At 37.0% G+C, this 24,670-nt stretch overlaps 1 protein-coding gene across 1 annotated transcript in view; it reads right to left on the bottom strand.

Moving 5' to 3' along the window:
• The window catches only part of LOC149781337 (NXPE family member 4-like), a 34,292-nt gene extending 25,748 nt beyond the window's left edge, over positions 1–8,544 (bottom strand). The window contains exons 1-2 of the mRNA XM_089934700.1: positions 8,429–8,544; positions 241–649 (exon numbers count right to left, since the gene is read on the bottom strand). Of these exons, the coding sequence (XP_089790826.1) occupies positions 241–649; positions 8,429–8,544 (525 nt within the window). The remainder of the gene's footprint in view (positions 1–240; positions 650–8,428) is intronic.
• Positions 8,545–24,670: the final 16,126 nt, after the last annotated feature.

Here is a 24,670-nt window from a genome sequence, read left to right as displayed (position 1 = left end):
CTTCAACATTGATTTTTCTGTACGTACTTCTCGGACAGTGTACAGAATGACCATCCAAAGGAATATGAATGTATGAGGATCCAAATAAAGATAGTAATTGCCATTTAAAGGTATTTCGAATCAGATTTTAAAAATAGACACCCATTACTGAAATAATCGCTGTTCAACGCCTGCATGACTTTAACTATAGAAGACAGGTAGTCAGGTAGGTAGGCATGTGTGTAAGAGAAAGATTCAAACCTGTTCACATGTGCGGTACAAGGCCTTGATAGCTTCTCTAGTGTGATACAAAGTCACATCAATTCGAGACCTTCCTTCCCAAAGTACAACCAGTCTAGCAGTGTAACTTCCGTTACCATTATCTATCACGTGGCCACAAGCATATGCTTTTAGGTCATCGTTGTAAAGTCTAATTCTGACATCATCACCACCAATAGTCCTTCTTTTACCGTATCCATCAAACAATTCAACATTTACTTCAATAGTTTCTCCCACTTCAAAGAGACGCTTTTTATCTACCAGGTACATTCTCGAATTGTTTGCGAAGGCAGTCGCCTTATGATCGGTTAAGTTGTCGTCTGGTAAGGTGAACTTTAATGGGAGGAAATCACGATTTCCGAGGCTTGAAGATTCATTTCGACTCAGAAACCTGAAGAAAAAAATATGCATATTTTTAATACATGTTCAATTACAAATATATTCCAATGTTTTCTTATGCTAAATAAGCCAACAACTTGAAGTAAAATACAAAGATGTTTTTAGAAACAGCATCGTCACATATGCATATACTTTGCTTCATTAGTGTCCATAATTACGTCATTGACGATTGTAATGTCTCAGATGGCAAGAAATCTAATAATTGAAGGTCTTCTCTATCTTATTAGCCATGCATTCATTCTTCCGTCTCCTGCTTCACGTTGCGACAGTGGCCGGTTGCATTGTGTACGTTGTATATGTCTTACTATGTAAAATGTGTTCCGTAGAGCTAAAGCACGAGGTAAAGTCCATCTTACCACTGATGTTATATTTCGTAAAATGTGTTCGGTAGACCTAAAGCACGAGGCAAAGTACACCTTACTACTGATGTTAAATCATTCTTTACGCTATGTCCCTTTTAAATATTTCACATAGGATAAATATCGGACTTTTCCTCAAATTACCTAAACTGTGAAAAGTAAGAAAAGTTTAAACTGTAACAATATTTTATTTATCAATTTAATTATTATATTGGGTAACGATGCTGTCCTAATAATATTATGATAAATTGTACCGTTCATATTGCTGCAATGTAGAGTTATTCGAGTTTTAGCAACACATCATTCGTACTAATAGATATGATAAATTAATCCAAGTTGAAATATTTTCGCGATTCCAATGTACCCAAATTTGTTTATATGTATATTATTAATGTTTCTAATTCTTGTAATATCAGGGTATATTGAACTGAATTCAGGCCCAATATATGATGTATCAGAGTCAATAGTTAGCTTTATCAACGGTCGGGATACTGATTCTTTTCTTCCTAACATATATATGGCTAAAAAAGTCAGGCGATGAGTCAAAGCGTGTGGATCTGATGCCTTCCGGTTATTCCATCAACTCGTTTCTACGAAACTCCCGCGGAGGTGGACTTGCTGTCATCGCAAAGAACTCCATAATTCACGGTCTTAAATACACTACAAGTATCAGTTTTGGAACACACATCGTTTGAACTGATCCAAACTTCCCACCCAATGGAACAAAGGTCTGTCCATTTTTTACTGCACATACAACCTTCTTCCTAGTTGAAGAAAACAAGCTGACTTAATCTCTCTATTTGGAGCAATTTCCTAAACTTCTGGAGTAGGGAAATACGATAGGTGACATTGTAGTCCCACACTGTAATTGCATCAGATCACCTCTGCATCATATGCTGTCTGAACGTATCAGTCCACAAACCTCCATCTATGTGTGCTACTAAGAGAAACCTCCTTATGATAAAAAGAACACAACTAATGCATGCCATCCAAGCAACCCTAACAACATTGTTTCATTTCTTTCTACAGCAGTACAATCTGACAAGTGCTTGCGTTTATTGTTTGACAAACATGCCCCAGCAACCAATTTCAGAGTATCAATTCAAAAATGTTCTCCATGGTATAGTAGTGTTCGGGACTAGCTTCGCGCTGCTAAAAGGGAACGCCGTAAGGCTGGAGGAATTCGGCTTTCCACTAGACTCACTATTCCTAAGTAGATCTATGAAGCTGCTAATAAGAATTTTACAAACATAATTCATGCAGCGAAATCAGCCTGCTACAGTACTAAGATCACTGAAAGTTCCAGCTGCAAAGAACTGTTCAAGATTACGAACAAGCTATTGCCAAGGAATAAATGTACACCACTTCCAACAACATGATCTCCTATCGACCTTCCGGACCTGTTTGCAAATTTCGTCCGTGACAAAGTTCAATCTATTAGAGATAAGCTTGACAACACAATTTCAGTTGACTCACCATACAGAATATACACGGCAACATGATTTCAACCTATCTGTATGGATTTGGTACATACAAATGTGACGATACGCGCAACAAAATCACGTGAACTAAATCCGGTTTCGACTTCATTGCTACTCGAGTGCTAGATTCAATATTGCCTTCACTAACTGATGTTACCAATACTTCTCTCTCTTCCGGGGAATGCCCATTTATCAAAACTGCCGTTGTTAAGTCTCCGTTGCAGAAACTTACACTAGTCCCGAACGCTTTAAAGTACTACCAACCTGTTTCTAACCTCTCATTCATTTAAAAAATCTTAGAAAAAGTTGTTCCATCCCAACTTTTATCTCATCTGAATTCAAATAGTCTTTATATCAATGTACAGCCTGTATATCGCCCTCGCCATAATGCTAAAATTGTCCTTCTGAGAATAATTAATGACCTTCTCTCTGTTTTGGATAGTGAAAGGATTATAGTCCTCACCCTCCCTAAATTGTCTGCGGCATTTGACACAATAGATCATGATATATTACTTTACCGCCTCCAGCATGTATCTGGTATTCAGGATACAGCTTTACTATTGTTAAAGTCCTACTTAGTCAACATGACACAAATTGTGTTTGTAAATGGAGAACATTCCAGTCCAGTCCAGTTGATCTATGTTGTGGTGTTCCATAAGGCTTTGTTCTCGTCCCAGTTCACTTCATTCCATGCACTCAGCCGCTCTCAAGTGTCATAGATCAACATCTGTTGTCTCACCAATTGTACACTGATGACACTGAACTATACAAATCTAGCAGCCCAGCTGAAGTTGAGGCAACCATCCAAGGCGTAGAGATGTGCATTTCTGATGTGAGGTCATGGATAACATGTAACAAGCTGCAGATGAATGACCATAAAACTAAGGCCATCCTGATCACCATGCCAAGACATACATGTAATGAACATATGCAAGGCTGCATATCTGGACTTTTGAGACGTATCAGCTCCACTCTCAATTTTCTTTCGATTGATGCCACTACAACACTCGTGTGTTCCTTAGTACATTCAAGACTGGACTATTGTAATTCACTTCTGTCTGGTTCGTTTCAGTATCTACTACAGAAACTTCAAAAAGCTCAGAACACAGCTGCTCGTATCATCTTTAGAGTACGAAGAACTGAGCACACCTCCTACTGCTCTGTAATCTTCATAGGCTACCCGTTTCGATCCATAATTAAACACAAAATCTGTTCACATGCTACATTTCGTTGACTGGCTTAAGTCAGATATACCAATCTGACCTCACTCGTGTGTACACTCCATATAAAACTTACGCTCCTCTACCGACGCTCGCATTCTCATTGTTCCACTGTTAAAACAAAATTACTAACAAACTAACGAATATATTAATAACAGAACAAGATGTTTATGATGTATTCAACATCTTATCCGCCAACAAAGCATATGGTGTGGATAAAATAAGTCACCATATGCTCAAAGAAACGATCGCACCCATAGTTAAACCACTCTGTGTCCTATTCAATATGTCCCTTCCTTCCCATCTTTATTAAAAACGGAGAAAGTAATGCCAGTGTATAAAAAGGAATGTACCATTGATTCATCCAGTTACATGTCAATTTAATTATTAAGCTGTGTTGGGAAAGTTATGGAAAGAATTATTTTTAATTATCTCGATAACCACCCATTCAATCTTATTTTAAATATCAATCCGGTTTTATTACCAACCATTCTACAGCATTTCAGCTCATACATATGTGCCATGGAATATGCACTGCACTTGATAACATGGATGACATTTTAACGGTCTTTTGCGATATATCTAAAGCATTTGACCGGGTTTGACATAAAAGTTTAATACTTAAATCAAAGCGCTATGGCTGATATTGCTTATTGATTTGTTCTCTGACTACCTATCAAATAGACTTCGAACAGATTTTGCAAATAGTGCACAAATCAAAATAGCAAATATGTTGCAGGTGGCGTACCACAGAGCTCTGTTTTAGGTCCGTTATTATTTATTTTGTATATTAACAGTGTAGGCAATGACCTCTTGAGATCAACGAGGCTTATTGCTGATGATTTACAAACGGTTGACGATTGGACAAGGCAGTGATTAGTTTATGATAATCTAACCAAAACTGAAGTGATGTCAATCTCGAGTAATCTAGAACCAGTTTCCGTGAACTAAAATTCAAAAACGAAATAATCTCTTTTGTTGAGTTCCACAAGAATCTTGGCGTAACGTTTAGTCTACGAACTGGACCAAACATATTGATAGTACATTTATGTCGACCTAAAACATGATTGCCCTAAAATACTGAAATATAAATTCGCAGAAAGACCTTAAATAAGATATATATTACAGAAATCCGCCCCTTAGAAGCAGGGAGAATTGTAACTGAGCTTACTAGAAGTGTCTCGTGGCATAAGATATATGAAGAAACTGGTTGGTCTATTTAAACCATCTCCATACAGCAGAGACTATAGATCAATTGTTATACAAATCATCCGTCTTTACTAAGCTAGCATTAATAATAGTTTATTTGACTGGTTCCAAACATATATTAAAGACACCAAACGCTGTACATAGTTATGGAGTATTCACATTTTTTTAATTATTTCTCTACTCAATTAATTACAGCTAATTTTAATTTTTAATATAAAAAAGACACGATTTTCTTAATTTTTAGGGACTGAATTGATTTTGGTGTATGTTTTAAAACATAATGTCCATATTTTGACACGATCATTCACTGAACATTAATTAATTAATGTATTAATTTCTCTCTCTCTCTCTCTCTCTCTCTCTCTCTCTGTCTCAAAAATCTTGCCTGAATCATGTATCTTTTCTTATAACAGTCTGAAATCGTATTATTTTTACTGCCGCTGTCCGTGTAAATTTCACATCGATTATAGGGGAAGGGCTTATTGTAAGTTGTGAGAATTTGTAGCCCAACTCCGTTTATGAACATTTATGGCAATACATATAACTATGGCAAACCCCCAAAACCATCACGTAAATTATTTAATAAAACAATCTAATAATAAGAAATTTTGTTGAAGTAAGCCATCCTCTAACTGCTCAATAAGAGCTGCCTCTCCTGGCGCTCAGCATTAAGAGGTTAGTGTTAGGATTGTTCGGCCTGGTGTCAGGATAATTTGACTGGGTGTATCATCATTCTACATGTCTGTAGCATGATGCTCCGATGCTAGACATCACTATAAAACTGCCACAGTGCAGACATCGCAGCGGTATGACTGTAAAATTGTTAAAGCCAAGTTACAAATCCAAATCACACACACAGACACAAGATACACACACACACACATACACTTTGACTCCCGATGTGGGGCAACGGAAAAAGGGATCAGAATTCATTGTTTCACACTATCGGCATTTGGATTGCTGACATGGTGCCACGCCCGAGGGATACCCCTGCGTCATCACTGGCTAGATTTGTTGGAGTCACCTGTAAGTATTCGGAATCATAAGGCTACTGCAGGTTGTTCTGGCCAGTAAGGACAGACACTCGATAGGTCAACTCGAATGTATCACCGAAACTGTCTGTGATATGTGCACACTAGAATACCTGATTCACCGGCATTCTTCTTTTGGAAAAATTTAACATCTTTAAGATTGTTATCTTTCTTCTTGGCGCTGGAAATGGACATTTTGATCGCTTAGGACATTTTTAGATCTTAGATTGCAATATTTGTGTGTTATATTCTTTTTGTTGGGAAAACGGCTGAGTTTACATTCATAGTATTTCACAATCATATTTGCTGTAGATTTTTTTCATAGCTATTAATATAGTTTCTGTCGTTTATGTTTCTTTGGTAACTGGTAATTTGTTTCAATTTTAAATTCAAGTTTTCATATTTTGGACTTTGAATGTTAACAATGGTATGAGAACCAATCACTTCGTGAACTAAGCGCTTTGCTGGCATCACGTTACTCTGCATATCTATACTCCAATAAAGTACGGAGACCGTCCCCTCTCCTTAAATTTTTTTTAAAACAAGTTTTCAAATTGAACTAGATCTTTTTAATTGTCATGAACAACTAGTCACATCAGATGATCTCATAGCATTGGGTGCATTTGATTTATGTTATCTGTTGCATCTTATCTGTGTATGTCAGTAAGAATAATTTCTCAGAAGATTTAATTATTGTTCGTCCCTCGATGTTTATTGTGATCCGCTGGGAGCTGTCATATGCATAACTGTTACCGTAGCAACAGCAGCAACGGCATCGACACTGGCATAGTGTCAGGATCATTCACTGAGGTCTAAGATATTATTATAGTTTTAATCTATTTTTAGATAAACCGGCTCCAATGAGAACTCATTTTGTTACACGTGATGCTAGTGAAATTGCCTCTAACAATATTATTTAGCTTACTGTGGTAAGTAGAATAAGTACTTGATAAGTATGTCTTCGAGAGATTCTATTGTAATGGAGCAAGATGATGTAGTCTTTAATAGGCAGGAAGAAGATTATTAAAACGGTATCTTAATTATACTGGTACGTATAGGGTGCTTACGACGGAGGAAAACAACGAACTCCGTACAAGTCATATTAGATCACTTCATTTTACAAGTACACCAATAGCCTCGTCCGTCGTTCGCGGACCGAGTTGAGTACGCTTGCATCTTCGATGCAGACGCCGCGAATTTCGACGTTTCCCAGTGAAGATCCAACACCAAAGACAGAAGTAGGTTTTGATGTTGGGTTTACGAGGTAAGGTGTTTCTTGCGCGACAAGGCGTATCTGGCGTCTGTTATTATGCAGGCTATTTGTAAGTCTTTGCGTGGTACCGCTAGTCGCTTGCTACTTTTCCTTGGAGAAACGGCGTCTTGTCAGGAGGCTGTGCGGAAATTTGCTGGTGTATTTTGCAAACGTCTCATCAGAGGAGGAGATTATGCAACAATTCTATGTAGAACAACAACAACAGGGTGAGAGCGTACTACAAGAGAATTCAGATTGGAAGATGTTACAGAAGGCTATTGAAAAGGGCCATATATGGTAGTTGGCCAGAAGTGATTTGTTGAGATGCAGGTTTTAAACTGGATTTCAGAGCGACGAGCTGAATAACGCAAGCCGTCACAAGTATAATCAGATGAAAGACAATGTATTGAGATAAGTTCGAGCCATTAAGCAAGAGCTTGCTAACAGTGATAAAGCCTTCAAAACTAAACAACACGGTCGTTCAAGCACAGGTGACAATGGTAGATAGAGTTTTGACAACGCAATGTAACGTTTTGTCCATGAAACCTGGCACTCTGTCTCTAAGAATATATGACAGAATCAGGTTTCGTCGGATACTGGAGAAGGTGTCAGCGGATTTTTTTCTCCAAAACTCAATTACCAGAACAGCCGAGTTCAAATAATAATTCCGGTCAAGAAGCTTCAGGAAGTCGAACTTTTTTCAGAAAGGACAAGAGCGTAGACAACGTGATCAAAAGATCGCCAAAACACGGTTTCTAACCGTGTCTCTATAGTGGGACAAATAGAGGACTGGTTTGGGAACCCCAAAACAACCAAGATGCATGTTGAGATGCATGATTAGTAGTTCAAATGAGACGAACGTTGTATTTTGTGGGAAAACCTTCAAAAGGTCTAGTAGATAAAGGCTATATGGTTACAACTGTATCTAACAGATTTTATGAGTATCTGGTCCCCAGCCCGTGGTTGCATAAACTAAAGGAGTTCGGTTTATTCGTTTACGGCACAGACGGAAACGCTCTTCCGTGTTTAGGTTACATTGAGGTAGAGATAGTCATTCATTTCTTTGGTGAGGATCCTATCTATGCAGCAGTTTTCATTGTCCCCGACACTGATTACAATGCTAAAGTTCCTCTAATCGCCGTGACTAACGTTATTCGCCGCTGTATAAAAAAAAAAAAAACTTGAGGGGATATATTGTTGAATTATGACATGAATGTACCAGAGGAGTGGAATCCGGCCTTTAGTCTTTAGCGATGTCAAAATACCAGTTGAGGACGTCAGATCCACAGTCAAGCGCCCTGCCCAACCCATGAAGACAGTGATACTGTCCGGCATTGTTCGAAAGTCCTTGGGGTAGAGTGTCCAGTCACTGAGAAAAATGCTTCTGGGATATCAAGAAGTCGTTTTATGTGTTCTAGATTAGCTTCAAGAGTGTCAGCTAAAAAGAAATAACAACGAATCCCCGTAGGAATTATTAATTTATCAACCAAGGTCATGAGGATTCCTCCAAGGTCAATAGTTTGTGATCCACAAGATGTACAAGTTTTTCTTACTTGGTCATCTGATCGTCCTCAGCGAAAATTAAATCTACCGGTACGCAAGGATATTAGAAGAAATAAAAGATAATGTTGCAGAGTTAGCACCAGAACAGCGATTTCAGTTTAACCATGTCATCGATCGATGTAGCGCTGTTTCTGTAAGAGTCATTCGGATCATGATTCTACGGATATCGAGGAACACGAGATCAAACTTAATGAAAAGAACCCATTCAAGGAACCATATTGGAGAATATTTCCATCCATGATTGAATAGGACAAATAACTCCTGAGAAAAATGATAGAGGCAGGAGCCATCCGCGAGTCACAGAGTCAGTTCTCTTTTAATTTACTGTTAGTAAGGAAGTGAGACAACATTTTAAGATATTATATCGACGTCCGGAGACTCAATTCTCTCACCGTCAAAGATGTCTACTATATTCCCTGGATAGAAGAATCTCTGCATACAATTGCTGACTCGAGATATTCACAGACTACTTCAGTAGGTGTGCCCAGATATTTCCAACCAGAAACCAGACAGTTATAACAGCAAGACTATTGCTTGATAATTTTATTGTACATTACGACTTCACCTGATGCCTTCATAGCGACCAGGGCCGTTACTTTGAATCACACGTCATAAAGGGACTCTGTCGTATAACCGGTGTAAAAAAAACAAAACAACGCACAACCCATACCCTGCCCTGGGTAATGACATGTGCAAAAGATTCAACCACACCATATTACACCTGCTTGATACTCTACAAGACAACCAGAAACAGGGCTGGAAGATATAAAAACGCCACTTGTCCACGCGTATTACGCAACACGACACGACAATACGTCATTTTCTCCATACTATTTGATGTTTGGGAGACACCATCATCTAGTATCTAGTGCTAGATGCCTTCCTAGATTTCCATCCACCTGATAAAGGCTTAAAAGGTCGAAGTTCTTAAATTTAAAACTTGAAGAAACGTCGCGACAGTGCCTACCAGACAAGCACCAGAGAAACTATGAAAAGCCACAATAAGCAGAAGCACAACAACGACATACGAGTTCGAGACCCCTCTTAGAACTGTATTTCGCCTTCTGGCGTGGAATTTAACTACTAAGCAGGCGGATAGATGGCAACGGGACACATACATAATGAAATCTTAGCCAAATGTGGAGATACTAGTGTACGTGTGGATCAAGCACAATGGATGCCGGCCTTCAAAAACTCTCCACAGAACCTACTCCATCCATATATGTCTTTACCTTTGCCAAGAGCTTAAATCCCTCAAGTTTCCGCTCCAGAAAGCAAAAGGAAGCTGGCACCAAAAGAAGTCCAGAAGTGAAACTGTTGCAAACAGCGAAATCATCGGATCAACGCATGGTCAAGCTTACAAACTCCAGACGACAGTTCAGAATTTGAAGATGAAGATTCCGAGGTAGAATTGTTTAATTTTATTTGAGTGCAGTCATAGGCAGAATCCAGCATTGTACCGTCGGTGCTAAACCCAATTGCCAGAGATTTGTTCCCAAATATTTACATTCCGGTATGGAATCATTCAAAGGTTCGAAAACGTTTAGTTCTTCTCTTTTCAGTTAGCAACCGTGACAGCCCAAACACTACCGACGTGAAGTCAAACTCGAACGTAAACGCTGATCGTCCGGTAAAACAAAGACATAACTTGCATGGATGCGTACAGGTTAGTAGCTTTTATATCTTGTAACCTTAAAAAAAATATCAGCCGAAGGTAAAATGCATTGATTAGTTAGCAGTTTTTGTTGTCTTAAAAAAAATCATCATTTACTCTTTTCAGGTTATTCGCCTTAAACGGCATTTCCTGCAGCATGGGAGAGTATAATAGAGAAATTATACCACACAGATCAACATGAAGAAAAGAAGTCCATTCCAAACCAAATGGAAAAGTTGTTACAATGCGCATTCATTCACAATATGATTCCAAATTTCAATTTTAAGCAGACAAAAACGACAAAATCTTTTTTAACCTACAGTCGAGCGCGCAACGAAGTTCAAAGGTCGCTGGGCTATGATATGTGCGCATTACTATTGTTATTGTGTATTAATGAATCTACGGTTGTGTATTTATTTTGAAATACAGCGTTAATTTAATTACTTTGTTTCTTGCAGTGTATTTTATTATAATTAAGCCTTAGGCAAAAAATGAAAATGAGCATATAAAAAAGGGTGCTGCATTTGTATGGGAAAATATGAAGTCGTTTTCTCGCATGGATACTGTACTCCCACAGGTCTTGCAGCATCCATACGGAAAAACTCGTTCATATTTTCCCATACAAACGCAGTAACCTATAAATCTTGATGGCTCCGCTGGTACATTATGTAAGATTTTCATTGAGAAAATCGGCAAAATGTAAAGCCTTAGTATAAATTGCGGTAGAATGAAAATAAGATCGACATGACCTCATTATCTCTTTCTCTCTCTCTCTCTCTCTCTCTCTCTCTCTATCTATCTATCTATCTATCTATCTATCTATATATATATATATATATATATATATATATATATATATATATATATATATATATATATATACACCCGCTTACGTATCTGAAGGGCACTCCATCGTCCTCTGCGCCTGTTCATAGTGCAGTGTAACATAAACCAAGCATTGTATGGTGTTCCGTTGTTAATGCTGAATATATAATAGCATGTGCTGGGATTTAAATATTTTAGAACCAAAACACGGGCTTTATGTTATGCAGTGTACGTACATCCATGCACATCCTTGGTTAGGTTTTGAGTTTAGATGAGTTTTTAACTACCTTTGTGTATATTTCTGGACAAGGCTCTTTGTTCAAATCGCCTGGAAACTAAAGAATCTACTTCTGTTGCTGTGCTGTAAAACACCAAAGAATACTAAACTAGCATAAACGTACACCCTGTAATACAGTTTTCTGTTGAAAAGACAAACATGCATGTGCTAAGACACAAACCTTTCTCTCCCGATAGAAACTCTCTGTGGACCGAGTCGGTATCCAACATACACAGTGGCAAAACCGATGGCAAGGATAACAAATAAATGAAATTTCCGGAAGCGTGACAAATATCCGTCCAACATTTCAATTCGATTCTGAAAACAGAAACAAGTTTCAAAATTTCAACAAGTCCGTCAACATTCCACTTTTAATGTGGATATATATCGTTTAAATATAAGAACGTTATATTTTTATGATGGAATCAAAATAAAAGTATTGTCTATATTCAGTATAAATATGGTACATTTTTATGATGGAATCAAAATAAAAGTATTGTCTATATTCAGTATAAATATGGTACATTTTTATGATGGAATCAAAATAAAAGTATTGTCTATATTCAGTATAAATATGGTACATTTTTATGATGGAATCAAAATAAAAGTATTGTCTATATTCAGTATAAATATGGTACATTTTTATGATGGAATCAAAATAAAAGTATTGTCTATATTCAGTATAAATATGGTACATTTTTATGATGGAATCAAAATAAAAGTATTGTCTATATTCAATATAAATATGGTACAATCTGCTTCAAAATAAAGATCTTTCTATGTTCAATATTCCCATCAATATGTACATGTACTGTACCTGCACGTACGTTAGAAAATGCATGCATTAAACACATATTTCGCATATTGGAAGACCGCTCCGGTCGCTCAAATGGGTGGAGCGTCCGCCTCGGATGCGGGAGGTCGAGGGTTCGATCCCCGGCTGAGTAATACCAAATGTTTATAAAAATGGTACTAGCAGCTGTCTCGCTTGGCGCTCAGCATTACGAGACAAGCGTGCATGTGCTAATACACATATACTGTCAGGATAACGTGAATGCATGGCGTATGATGCCCCAGTGCTAGACATCACTGTAAACTGCAAAACTACAGACATGGTAGCAACACGACTAAATTTATCAAAGCTACATTAAAAATCCCAAAACACACACTCGGAGCAGATTCAAACTGTCTTAATGTTCATAAAGGTTTAAGCAAGATCTATTTCAATAGACTTCTAGCAATAGCACCACCCAACAAGTCTACAAATGAATTTCAACGCAACTTATTCGGATTATGTCTTCTATTGTGCTTATGCGTCCAGTAATTGACCATTCCTTATACACGAATACTGGGATTTTGGAAATAAGAGGATCTGGGCTACAAAGTCTTGTTATTGACAAAAGTTCTATGAATAAATTACACTTAAGAAAAATTAACGCTCGTGACTATTACTAGCCATTCAGAAAGCAATGGGCAAGGAATAAGCCATTCACACGACTTCTACACACACACACACACACACACACACACACACACACACACACACACACACATACATGCATACATACAAACATACGTACGTACGTACGTACCTACCTACACACACACACACACACATACACACACATACATACATACATACATGCATACATACATACACACACACATATACATCATACATACATACATACATATACATGCATGTATACATACATACACACACACGTACGTACGTACATACATACATACATACACACACATACACACACATACACACACACACATACATACATACATACATACATACATACATACATACATTCATGCATGCATACATACAGATAATACTATAGATTCACGGTAGCTTCAAGATGCAGCTAAATCAAGTACAATACCTTAAACAACGTAACTAAGAGCAACATAAATGTAAATAGAAGAATATCCCTCACCCGAGTCACATTTCTAATTGTTATTTTTATTTTATTGTGTACGCAGTTAATCTAATATGGCTGTCACCAATAAAATATATTGACAAATGTAAACAAATTAAAACTATACAATACTTATTGGATACTAACCTGATACACATACGTTCATATATCCTGGATTTACGCTTTATTCGTGCCATTACCTGTATAACCTCCCGGTCAATTTGCTCGATAGAACCTTTTGAAATGACGTCTTTATAACAGGGCTCGATAGAACCAATGAACTGACGTCTTTATAACAGGGCAGTCCATTGTTCACACCTATCTAATTTTAGTGAAGTGTGACATTAATCAAACATTTCATAGTGTTTCAATGTTAAAACTGAATTTACAAAAGCATGATAGCATTAAAGGCATTTGTGCTGGGACTTGTAAAAAAAAAATTCTAATACTTAGGACAAAAGGTTTTTATGTTACACAGTGTACGTACGTCTTTGAATCGTCTTTGTTAGGTTTTGCGTTTAGATCATTTTTCAGGCAATGTGGTGGGGAATTTTCGTTCCATGATTGATCATCTAGATTTTGTGACATTGATGGATATACCAAAGACTAATAAAAATGTTACTTGCAGCTGCCTCGCTTGGCGGTCGGCATTAAGTGGTTAGTGTTAGATCTGGGTGGTTAGTGTTAGATCTGGTTGGCCTGGTGTCAGGATAATAGGATTGGGTGGGACATCATGTTACATGTCTACAGCATTGATGCCCTAGTGCTAAACATCACTATAAACTGCCACACTGCATACATCGTAGCGGTACGACTGAAAAATTGTTAAAGCTACGTTAAAAATCCAAATCACACACACACACACACACACACACACACACACACACACACAGGAAATGTCTATGTAAGTTTGACTTAAAAACATCGTGCTACATACTCATTCACCCAAATCTCATCAACAAGACAAGATTAATAATTGATCTGTGCAATGGCATCATTCCTGTGGATTTCATTTAACGAATCAATATACAGAAGTTCCTCCATCATCTTGCGTTTCAAGTTGCTCTTCTTCTTCCACCTCTTTGTTCTTCTTCATTGTCATTACAGTAACTAACACTTGTGTCTTTATAATAGCTGTATAATCACCCAATTCTTTCTGGTCTGAAAACTGTACCTTCCCTTTGATTCCACAGGCGTGGGGTTGATTAGCTTTGCTACAGGATGTATGGTTCGAATTCAGCTCCCTTAGTAAATCTATGGAAACACAACAATATTAAAAATCTAAACTATTTAAGATTATATTACGATTACTGTGAGATTACTGTTAGATTACTGTGAGATGTGCTTTTTCATTGACTGGTACAAGCACGCATGATTAGAGATAACAACAAATATAGACCTACCATAAGGTGAATATAAAACTTTGCAACCTAATATGATTTTTATTAGCACGAAGCGCAGGTCACTAACACACAGGCCTATTTACAGGTTCGTGAACTTATTGCTTGATTTAGAGGAGATAATTGCAACGTTTAGGAACGTATAGACAATCCTTAGGGGCTTGGAAAATTGGTGGGAGATTATGTGCAGCGGAAACACATACTCCTTTAAAAATATTCGTATTTCACAAATAATTATGTGTTACTTTTATACATTCTCTCGTTCTGTTCTTTCTTACGTCTCAGACCGTATCATTTCATATAGCTACGTGTTATACAATGCTTCTTCTAATTATTTAAACTGTTTAATTCCATTTGGTAAAAATTGCTAGCTGTGTGTGATTAAGAATTTTGACGTAGCTTTAAAAAGTAGTCATATCGCTACGATGTCTGCAGTGTGGCAGTTTATAGTGACCTGTATCAGCATGTCCCACCCAGTCACATTATTTTGACACCAGGTCGACCAGTCTTAAAACTAACCTCTTCATGCTGAGCACCAAGCGAGGTAGCTGCAAGTACCATTTTTATAAACCTTTGATATGACTTGGATCCTGCGATCTCCCGCATCCGAGGCAGACGTTCTAACCACTAAGGCCACGGGAGCGGTCAAGGCTATTAACGTGACCTAAGATAACGTTTAAGGGACTGTTTACGCATCTTTCATGCATTTTTGCATATAAAGGTGAACGAAAAACGTGTTAGTCTAGCATAGTTTCAATCAATTTAACGCATGTACTCGAGCAACAAGAGGTTGTTTTTATTTATTTTTACCCGTAAAATGCTGACCTATTAATCACCAAAAGCCAATCAGAGTTTTGTAAGCATGGTTGGGGCACTGGTTAATATCCATGCTGACCTCAACGGAAAATTACTGGCACTGGTTACTGTCCATTTTGATCTCAATGGAAAATTACTGCCACGTGTTTATTACATGATTTTCTCACACTCTGGTCCATTTTGATCTCTATGGAAAATTACTGGTACTGGTTACAATCCATGCTGACCTCAGTGGAAAATTACTGGCACTGGCTATGCTGCATCAGCTCTGGAACGACTGGACAACTCTTCTGTGATTTTCGTATTTTGTGCCCACAAGAAGGGTCTGTTCTGAAACAGTACCACCAGGAATATCATCACAACGGGAACGAACACAATTACTGAAACGATTTCCAGCATAAATGTATACATCGCCGGTGAGAATTCTTCTTGCAGTAACACTTGAAATTCCAGACATGTCGAATGCATACTATACCTAGCCCAGCCCCGAATTTGAGCTTCCTACACCACAGGATGAAATACATATATCCATGCCATAAACAGAGATTTCCATATGTCCAACAGTGACATTTCCGCCAGGCCCCAAATCAACGACAGCCGCAATGACAGTTTTCTCTCCAGTGATAGTGACTTTAACTTTTACAATTTGAACTCTTTCTATATTACAGACAATACGTGTATTGTTTACTATTCATTTAATATAAAATTCGTTTCATAGGAAGAATATATCTGGACTGTGGTAATTCTTGCATAGGTATGTTTTTGCTATACCATATTTTGTTTCTTGAAATACAAAATTACAAGGTTAGTGCGTTAATTTCAAAATATTTCCAAAAACGTATCTAATTTATGCTGTATTTAATTTCTTATTTAGTAACAGTAACTTTTTCTATACCTACTTCAGTAACATTCATTGCACTTGTTAAGGTTTCTACTACAGAGAGTGTGAATGAACCTACTGACTTTAACTTGCATTCCATAGAATAAGCTTTTACAACAAACCTGTTCGTACTGAAATTTGAAACCAGTGTATACATGTTTCGCTGCCTACACACATAACAAGGTCTTACCGTATTTGCCTATCTTAGGGAGAATTGTAATTTCCGCCTAGCCGTCTCAAACATATTGATGCAGATGTTTATTTTGTCAACCCAGTGGGGTTCGATAATGTTATTGAGGTTTCTCTCTCATGTTTTCATACGAATCGTATGAATACCTTATGGTATTGTGTTTCGGCGATAACGCCATAGAAACGGCTCTAATGCCTTCAAACCAGTCAGAAGAGGTGCTTCCTTACGTGGTTTGGCAACATCAATTGATGTTGTCGTGTTGTTCATAATATATGTATATATGCATGATGAAATTCTAAATTAGTCAAAGTGTCATAGCATTTGCTCGACACGGAGTTTTCTGTGCTGCATGGCTCTCAAAAGACATGAGCAGCTATTGGCCTACATACGACCATTTTCTAAGTCAAATTTGTTTGAGACGATAACGGCGATACATTCTCTTTCACACGTCAAAGGTAACGTCGGTAATACACGCCCATTTCAAATTTGCACTGGATCTCACCGAACGAGTTTTACGATTATAATATTTTCACTTATTACTCTTCGGTTGGTTTAAATGCGATTTCTATTTCATACACACTTGGGCCAAGGTTTGATTGCAAGTGAACATACGTCATGGTTATTAGGGTAGGACTAACACAGCACTAAAATTTTCACTTTCCTTACTCTTGGTTAATACCGAACTCTTACGCCATTCTCTTCGCAAACATTTTTACTTCAACGTCGCTGGTATATCATTGTTGATAGTATGTAGGCACAGGGCCGGCGCCAGACCCTGCCAGACTATCTGGCGCCCTAGGCAAAGTTAGATTTTGGCGCCCTCCCCCCCCCCGCCCCCGAATATATCAATTTCAAAATTTATAAACAATAATTTTTTTTAAAAATGCGCCCCCTGAAATCAGCGCCCTAGGCTGCTGCCTAGTTTGCCTATATGGTAGCGCCGGCCCTGTGTATGCAATAGGACGATAAACTCAATATCGGCTCACTAGAATTATCTAGAAGAATGAGAATTCATTTCACCACACTTGGCTGAAGGAAAATAATTACAGTAGTCACCCATAAATATGTTCTGCTGATGTTACACAAGTAAAAACAAGATAATAACAAAACAAAAGAGTAAACTAACATAAAAAAAGAAAAAGAAAGAAAACAAGAACTGCATACTAATAATAGTGTTATAATTATTTAAGAAGACTAGTCTTAAATGTAGATAACGTAGAATTTTACTGAAAAATTTTAAAACTTTTTTCGTCATTGTATTCTTTACATTTTTATTTAGTGTCGTGCCATGCTTTTTTCCTTGTAACTTTAAATTTTATTGAATGTCGTGAAGTGTTCTTTTCATTCTATTTTTATTTGAATTTTACTAAATATTTTGCAATGTACTTTTTATTGTATTATTTTCTTCTTTTTTTGGTTGCATTATACTGAGTATTTGCAGTTTTCTCATTGTATTTTTGAACTTCACTAAATGTCTGGCAATGTTTTTTTTTTCCATTGTAGAATTAGAATTTTACCGACTGTTTCAATTGTTATTGTATTTTTGATCATTCATCTTTACGAATGTATTTTTTTCCCTCTATCGAGCATCGATGACTCGGCTCAAATGACCCGGAGGGTATAATTAGGACAGAACGTTTAAGTAAAAGTATTAAGGTTGAAATTTTCTCTAAATTGCATAAAAAAATAATTTTTCATTAAATTATATTGAAAGTAATTGTCCACTAAAATATACTGAGATAAATTTTATATATTTGTGTAATATAACTGTATGTTATTTTATAAAGATCGCGCTTTACGAGCAGGTGCAGAAATCCATAAAATACATTTCGCTCGTATCTAAATGTCTGCAATTGTCAGCATAAAATACATTTCGCTCGAATCTAAATGTCAGCAATTGTCAGGGTTAAATTCATTTTGCTTGTATCTAAGTGTCAGCAATTTAGATTTGGGTCGAAGCTGCTGAACAGGCAAATTATTAACTCAGTAATGGATGAGTTACGCAGATGGTTCACACGATTTTCCTGGGAAAGGTCAATAGTCTTGTTCTGACTGGAATGAGCGAAAGCGAAAACTGTATAAATAGAGAAGCGGGCTTACGAATGGTTAGTTCGTTCCTCGAGTCAGAACAGCTCTGTCTTTTCCTTACAGGTAAGAATTGTCTGTGTTAGCAAACTTCTTTAAAGAATGGGCACTTTTTAATATTTGAGATTTTAACGGTAAGGTTATAATTTTTCTTTATATTTTATATTATAATATAATGGAATGTCTACTTGTGGTATGTGTTATTGTAAAAGATGAATTCGCTACCAACTTCATGTTTAGATTTAATTTGGAAATAAAAATATCTTTAAGTAATAATGAGTAATGTTAGTAACCTATTCCAAATTAGTATTCTATTTTAAATATAGTAAAATACATTCTTCAAAATAATTGTTGCATTAATCGCAATGTAAACGGGGGGAGAATTGTCCCTCCAAAAATGTGGTTTTAGTTATCTAGGGGTTGACCGCCCTCGATGTTATTGCCCGGTTCGAGTAAATATAAATATAAGTGGTGAAACTTATAGGTGAAATAGATAGAGATCTGAGCACGTATATAGAACAAGCCAACACGAGCCCCCGTACATGTAAACAAACAATTTAATCAATTACATAAAAACACTGTGAAAATTCATTACATCAGGAATGTACTCTGCTTTTAGAAATTTAACTTTCACCGAAATGCAAAGAAAATACAAATAGATTTAAATAAAACAGCCGATCTGTTTACTGATAGATATAGCTCATCATAGGATCGAGTGAACAATCGAAGTCAACGTCGTGTACGATTGCATAACCTGCTCGTCCTCAGTTTGTCTTGCTTCCTCTGTAGCTGTTCAGACCCTTGGATCTCAGGATGATACTTTCCACCATCCGTCTCAGGATACTCTCAGAATACGTTTCAGAAATTAATACGTCGCAGGATTGCGTCACAGGATTATACGTCCCACTGCACTTCTCTATACTTCTCAGTATACGTCTCAGAATAACATCACATCATACGCCCCAGAATAATATGTCTCATACGTCTCAGGAGCTATTTTCTCCCTTTTAAGTAAATGTAAATAGAGACAACCTAAATTTCCCGTTATTTCTGAAACAGTTAATTCTTCATTATTCTCCCTCGTTATCAGATTATACTATCAGTGCTAAACAGACGCTAAGGCTATCAATCGACTTCACATGTATCCCTAATGACCCTAGTTAGTCAAATGGCTAATTCGTTACGCCTTGACCTTACACATTACCACAGACGCGAGGCCTGGGATTATGAGCCAGCCTCAATTTACACAGCAAATAAATAGGATACATCACATCAATCAATTACAAAATCATTTCAGTCAATACACACTTATTCTTATCACACGTGAAATCTTCTAAATTCGGCTAATTCACACGGATTCTCGTAATCAAATTAACTAATGTAATGTATCAAATTCTTAGAACATAATTCTTATGTAAACAAGAAGACAAGTTCAAACAGTTCGTCAAACTTATCTAAAGAAGATTAATGTACGACTTCCTATGCATATACTCAACACAGTTATACTTCATAAAGCAAATTATTACACGAATGTAGAAAAAAAAAAAGATTCATGCAGATACAAGTAAATAACTTCAGCAAAGCATTATATATGGCATCAACAAATTACATGGAATTGTCACACTACCTTTGCTTTCAACGTTCCTCCCTCTAATCGGTAAATTAGTTCGTCGGTTCCTTTCGACAATAGTCCCCTTTTGGACAACAGTTCCTTTTTACGATGGATTTCTTGCAATCCCAAGGAGTCCTACTTTGGTTGTCCCACGTAGAAAAGCTTAGATTGATTTGAATTTCGATGTGGCGATTTTAAAAACCTAGAAAATTTTTCGTGGTAATCACGCCCCTTATTTAACGTAACCAATCAGAATCAAATATCTCTGCCGCCTTTTTCCAGAGGCGCCAAAGTCAGGGTCAGCTTGACCTGGTAGTTTGAGTAACAGAGTTTCTGCGATTTCTCAATTTGTGACAACTTTACCATGAAAATGAAGTTTTCCTTGTCCCAAATAGTCCGCCTGGCTGCTGTATAAACAAATGCTTAATTAGGAACAAAATTCTCCCTCTAAAGGACATTACCGTACACGGTAGTATGGCGATATGATACGCGCCTGTCTCAATAAATCTAATTAATGGTTCTCTGGTCTCAACTAATGTGTTCTTGTTAGATCGACATAAAATGTGCCACTTCACACGCAACTATTGAATTTTATACTCACTGGATATCATGAAGTAATCGAGATTTAAACTATCTGTATTACTATTTAAAAGGCAGAAATTTTACAATGAAGTTGGGAAGCTCGATGTGAAAGTGTAATTTTATATGTATTTCTTGTATTTTTTAATATAAAGGTCTTATAAATGTATCTTTAGAATGTAGCATTATATATATCAATAACAAGTTCGTTCCTCGAGTCAGAACAGCTCTGTCTTTTCCTTACAGCGATTCCATACCTCATTCCCCAAGATGTAGCCGTATCTACACGGTTATTGGTGGCACCCTTGAGAGAGCCTGAACTCCTTCTTCTTCTTCTTCTTCTCTCTCTCTCTCTCTCTCTCTCTCTCTCTCTCTCTCTCTCTCTCTCTCTCTCACCATAGGCAAAGACATTTCTTAACTTATGAGTAATCCCTTCTCATAGCAAGAGATGAGAAGAAGGTTATGAAAAAACCCGTTATCATAACATATGCATCCCTTATACCAAGCTTTTGTCAAGAATCTATGTGGATGGAAAGCCCTTTTAATTCCCCATAGTTTTGTCTTTTCAATTTCCAGTATTCTAATGCCGTTGTATATTGAGAATCCTGGGACGGTCGCCAATCTTGATTTTTGCCGCTTTTACGCCAAATTTGTGTTCGAAACGGTAAACAGTGTCTTCTAGAGGTATCTCCATGGGAATGTCGGATATATGGAGTTCTCCTGTCTGCTTTTTGATTTGTTTTAGGAGTGGTACTGTTTTTGTAATACTATTACCGTCTCTCCCGAGATGTTTAATTGTCCAAACGGTAGGACCGGCAAGTTTCCTCTGGGTCTTATTATGTATCCCTCATATCCTTTCCGGTTTATATAGTAGGTCCGGGTTTCTAGTTTTCAGAGCTATTATTACAGTTGATGTAGCAGGTACGTTCTCTCTCAGTATATTTCTCATGTCCAGTTCTTGGGTACCCTCCTGATAATAGCATTCAAGGAATGACACTTCTTATGTTTCTATTCTCCTTGTTTTAAAGTATTTCTCCAAAGTTCTTTCCATTTTTTCTCTCTTTCTTGTTCGTGAATAGAATTCCCTCTCGATGTTTCTTCTTTCTATAAATTTGCAAGTCTTCTTTGTATATTTTTATACTTTCTTATAACGTTCCATTGATTCCTTGCTTCTCTCTGTAAAAAAAGTTGCTATGCGCTCTTACTAGCAGCCTTGGTTGCCAATAATTTTCTCAAATTTGCTTTGTACGTGCCATTGACGTTGATAAAACAACAGACTTTATATTTAACTGCATGGACCCAAATTACACCAGTAGATCTGTAGCCGTGTACATATGTATACTAAATGGCGTTAGTTTAAGCTCAACAATACGTGACATAAGGACCTCTAAATTGTGAGGCGAATTCGCATTCCGGCAATTCGCTGTAGTAAAAAAAAATACATCACTGAAATCTGTTATATCAGCTCAGGTAGTGATCTGTAAATGTTGTTGTAATGATAATAATGAGTGATTCTGCGGGGAGGGTCGTCGACCCCCCCCCCCCTACAAAAAAGGACCCCGGGACCATACTTCCACTAATTAAGACCTCAATGCTGTAATCCGTTGCGTAAAAATAAGTATTAAAATATTTTTTATTTTGTTATCGAAATGTCAACTAGAGGCTTCTATGCAAAAGAGTAGCAAAGATGTTTACTGATTAATATAGTCATATTTTATTTTTTTGATTAAATGTTTTCGAATGAGCTGAGTTAGTTACCCAATTTGCGACAAGATGTACTGAATATTTATGGATATCAAAATATTTTCCAGCTGCTACAATTGATACAAATTCCTATTGTTTCCTCCGGTCTCTAAATTTATTGACTTAACTGGCCTCACTGTTTTTTGTGTTTGTCTGTTTTTCCTATTTTGGAGTTTTTACTCTGTGTTAACGCTTGCAAGTTTTCCAAATGATTATCTTCTCTACTTGATTTTGATGTGATCGATAACAAGATCGTCATCTATCACACCATTAAAACATTCATATACGATTCTGTTAGAACGATATTTTTTATATTTTTTACTTCCCGGAATTCCAATACCAATAGTGAGGTACCCCATATTATTTACATGGCCGATTTTCTTTTTAAGACGACAATTTCGTAATTAACAAATATTGGGTGCTTCCTGAATTCATCAAGATCAATATTTTTTCAACTTGATTAATTATATTATTTTACTTTCTCTAATAAAACATTATTGTTTTTAATGTACATCATGTAATCACGACTATTCTTTATTTTAATATTACCATCAGCTTCCATTATTTCAAAATATCTTTTCAGAGCTCGATAATTTCGTCCACCACAAGCAACACATAATTTTGTTGTCCCATTCTCAGCCACTCCACATATCAGACACGGTTTCTGGCCGCTACAGTCAAGGTTGATATTTATAATATGGAAACTATAATAATCTCCGTGGCAGCTTTTTCCACAAAGAATTACTGATCCGGTCAGTATTTGTTGCCGTTAGCATAATTATAGTATTTTTTTCTAATTAGAGGCAGGTTATATTATACTAAAGAAAGTATATCGTATACTACAGCAACGAGTACTTCGACTGTTGCAAATCAGCAGAGAGAACAGTACTATAAAATTACTGATATAAAACCACCTTCTCCAAGGTCGAAAATTGCACAAAAATTTTATGCAACGACATAAAATCGTTATTATTCGCGAAGAAAATTGAGGCGTTAGGCGTGATTGAACTAGAGGATATCACCAGGTTCGGTTTCGATAGATTAACCTATAAGAAAAAGTCCACTATTTGCACTGAAACTACACGAATTTATCTGAATAACCAAAATTGAGTTTGCGCAAGATGGCGCTGTTCATGTCTGGTCAACATTCAGGTTAGACGGCGATGGTGTTTTCGTTGACTCCACAATGAACGATGAACGCGCGAGGACTGTCACTACTATTCTTGCAAATGACAGCAGCACATATTCAGAATAAAATTTACTGTACAACTTGATGGTTGCCAGGATGGCCCAACTTGGATTATTCGAGATAAACTCGACCCTGTTAGGGAATCACGACGACATATAATTGTTGTCATAGTGGACAAAAATTCTAAACAGGGCACTTTTACCGAATAGACAAAGCATATTACGTTAACGCGTACCTAATATCCGCTGTAAGTTTATGCGCTATACCGTTTAAACGATCCTGGTATTAATGCGCTTGAGCCGATGCGAACTGGACTACTTAATTGTGTGGCTCAGCGTGTCAGAGAACATTTTATTAACTCGACACGTGGAAACGGACTAACAGAATCAGAAATAAAAAAATAAACGAATGGGAAAACCATCTTATCGACGGAGCTAAAAAAGATGATATCTTAGTATTGGAGTAGCGCCTAAAATTTCCAATCGTGGTAAAAACAATAACCACCGAGGTTTTGTATAATTATGGCAACTATTGTAGTAAAGGCGCCAAAATAGCGATAGTTGATTATAACAGTCACGTTTGGACTGAATCTGGAACAAAGTTTCCACGAGAAAGAACAACTAGATTTTATGACGGTGATACTTTGGAGGAAATTTACAATATTAGTAAGTGCGACCCTGTATCGGTCTGGCTATTTCACTGTAACACCGCATATTT

This window comes from Sinohyriopsis cumingii, chromosome 15, assembly GCF_028554795.1.
Source record: "Sinohyriopsis cumingii isolate HCF-2022 chromosome 15, ASM2855479v2, whole genome shotgun sequence".
NCBI classification, from domain to species: domain Eukaryota; kingdom Metazoa; phylum Mollusca; class Bivalvia; order Unionida; family Unionidae; genus Sinohyriopsis; species Sinohyriopsis cumingii.
This window is presented reverse-complemented; position numbering and strand designations above follow the sequence as displayed.